Source organism: Perkinsus marinus (assembly GCF_000006405.1).
Source record: "Perkinsus marinus ATCC 50983 genomic scaffold scf_1104296933078, whole genome shotgun sequence".
NCBI classification, from domain to species: domain Eukaryota; phylum Perkinsozoa; order Perkinsida; family Perkinsidae; genus Perkinsus; species Perkinsus marinus.
The window spans coordinates 1-2,482 of record NW_003215269.1 but is presented as its reverse complement, the minus strand read 5'-3'; the positions used below and the strand labels follow the sequence as shown (position 1 = coordinate 2,482).

Below are 2,482 nucleotides of genomic sequence, written 5' to 3'. Positions count from 1 at the left end.
ATTACGACGATTGACTGGTACTAGCAACTTACTATGCAAACCAAAACTGGGGAACTTCAGCGATGTTCGAGGCAGTTACGTTTGATTCTCTGGTTTTCTCTGTGAGGCAACTCTCGACTCGTCATGCGCTTAAAAACCGCGACCAATAGCTACTTCGTTTCTGCTGAATCTGCTATCATCGCATTGGAGTCAAATTCAGGGGGAGTTTCTTGTGATACGTTGGAAATAGGGATCAAAACCCATTCGTAAATGGGCTTTGAATGGGCGTGAAAATTTATCACGGAATTTTCTGGCGACTTGGTGTCTGTTCAAAATTCCCCGCATCACACAGGTCGTCTGCTGAAAGTCCCTCGAATTTCTCAGCGATGTTCCATTCCTTTGTGGAAGCTTCTTCCTTTTTTTTATTGGAATCATTGTCTTTTCATCAGAAGCGAAGAACTACGAGGCTTACAAAGAGGCGGCTCGAGAATTGGATAAAAGCGTGTCGTGGATCGAGAAGTGGAAGAATACGAATGATAGTGTCGGATATTCATCGTTGTGCATCAAGTCACATGGTACTCTTTCTAGTAGTAGTCGAGGAATAGCTGCTTATCGTCTTTAGGCGAGGAGCTACGATGTGCCAAGTCGTTGGAGCATAAGTTGGCGTTGTTGAGGCAAATCCTCGTGACGGGATTCGCGGGCATTGGAACGGACGAGTATTTGTTCTCGAAGAGTTTCCTTGGTAGGCGGAGCGAAGCGTTTCAGATTGTCCATTTTTGTGAGAGTCATGGTTATTCTACAGTTGTATAATTACATTAGTATTCCTGGTATCTGATCAGTGAACTTACATTATGTCGTGGAAAAATGGTACGTTCGTGAGCGATGAGTTGGAATTGAAGTTCGCCTCGACGGAAAAAATCACCCACTTTGTTAATCGCTCAGGTACAAAGAAATGCATCACAGATTTCTACGAATCAGTAGTTGATACTATTGACGAAGTGACGGCACATTTGGAGACGGTCACTTCGAGGAAGAATGACTCGATAGAAAAGCATCTATTCTCGGAGTTTCTAAACGATATTATGTACAAAGGTATCCGGTTCGATCCCGGCATGTTGCATTTTTAGGCTAACCTTTGGTCAGCCTGCTTTGTGTCTTTCTGGTGGGGGAATGATGGCGTTGATGCACTTCGGAATAGTGGAGACTATGATAGAGCAGGGGTGTCTTCCGAAAGTTATCTGTGGTAAGTTACATCGAAATGGTGAGGAGCTACTCTATGAATACGTGTGGGGTGAGGGTCACTAGATCTGTTGTGAGTTCTAAGACCGCTCCCGAGATCGAGTCTAGTGGTATCGAATGTAAGGTCTAGTGAACACGCCGATCCTATATTCTAGATATAATGGAGCTTTACCACCCTAGTGATATGAAAAACATATTTTACGACTACCACAGGTCGCGAATATCGCGTTTTTCACCGAAGTTACGCCGCTTCACGTAAAACGGGTTGTGAAACTCCAATATTTAATTTCAGTACCAGAGCTTGGCTGCTCGTTTCGGAGCAGCTGTTGAGTTTGCAGCCATACTCCTATCAGGAGAGTGCTGCTTTTGAAAAAATATTTACTAGTTTCACCGGTTCAAGAGGGTTTGTGAGCAGCGAATAACGCGTAAAACACGTGATGTGTTTCACGTGATTTACTCGGTGTAATTCGTGAAGTATCATCATATCGTCAATATCGCGTTTCTCACTTGGAGTACTATGCTACTTCACGTAAAACGGGTGAAACTCAATCATCCGTCTATGAATATTAGAGGAATTATGGAGTTTCACCCCCTTTTTTCGACGCATTCACCAGCCTGTGTGAGAGGAATCCGGTTATGGAGAACCTTAAGAGATGTGGCCCTCAGAAGGATACTGCGGGATTCGCACGACCATACCCACTAAAACCCCCACAGGCTGCTGGGCCCAAAAGGCAACACGTCAGTTTCAAGCCTGCTGCCAGTTTCGAGCTACCAAGCGTGCTACCGATAGTTTCACCCAGGCGTGATACTAAAAAAATACTATTCCACGACTACTGCATATCACCGCGAGTATCGCGTTTTTCACTTCACGTGAAACGGGTTGTTGTGAAACTCCAATGTTCGAATACCCGAATATAAGTATGGTACTGTATAGTTTTCAAGGATCGACGGACCCGTGTGAAGTAATGTTTCCACAGGTACCAGTGGAGGCTCTGTAGTGGCATCATATTTGTGTACTCACACTGATGATGAGTTACCAAGGATCGTGAAGCCGGAAGTAGTTCAACCGAAATGGAGTCCCTGTGGTGACAGTTGGTGGACTTGTATTAAGAGGTGTTAAGGGCAAATCGATCACGTGATCGATTATAGTATCAGGTTCTCACGTACTGGATATATGTTCGACCCCTTGCCTTGGCACAATCTTCTCGCTGATTTGCTGGGGTAAAAATTCCGATCACAGATAGAGTAACATCGTTCTGAGTCA

The 2,482-nt window shown here is 44.6% G+C and overlaps 1 protein-coding gene across 1 annotated transcript; it reads left to right on the top strand.

The window, feature by feature from the left end:
- Nucleotides 1-601: 601 nt before the first annotated feature.
- On the top strand, nt 602-2,321 carry Pmar_PMAR012204 (hypothetical protein; the record flags this gene model as incomplete). The annotated part of the gene is made up of 4 exons (XM_002785324.1): nt 602-721; nt 922-1,063; nt 1,107-1,222; nt 2,196-2,321. Coding segments are annotated over 4 exons (504 nt in total), but the record flags the coding sequence as incomplete, so codon positions are not given.
- Between the last annotated feature and the right edge of the window lie 161 nt (nt 2,322-2,482).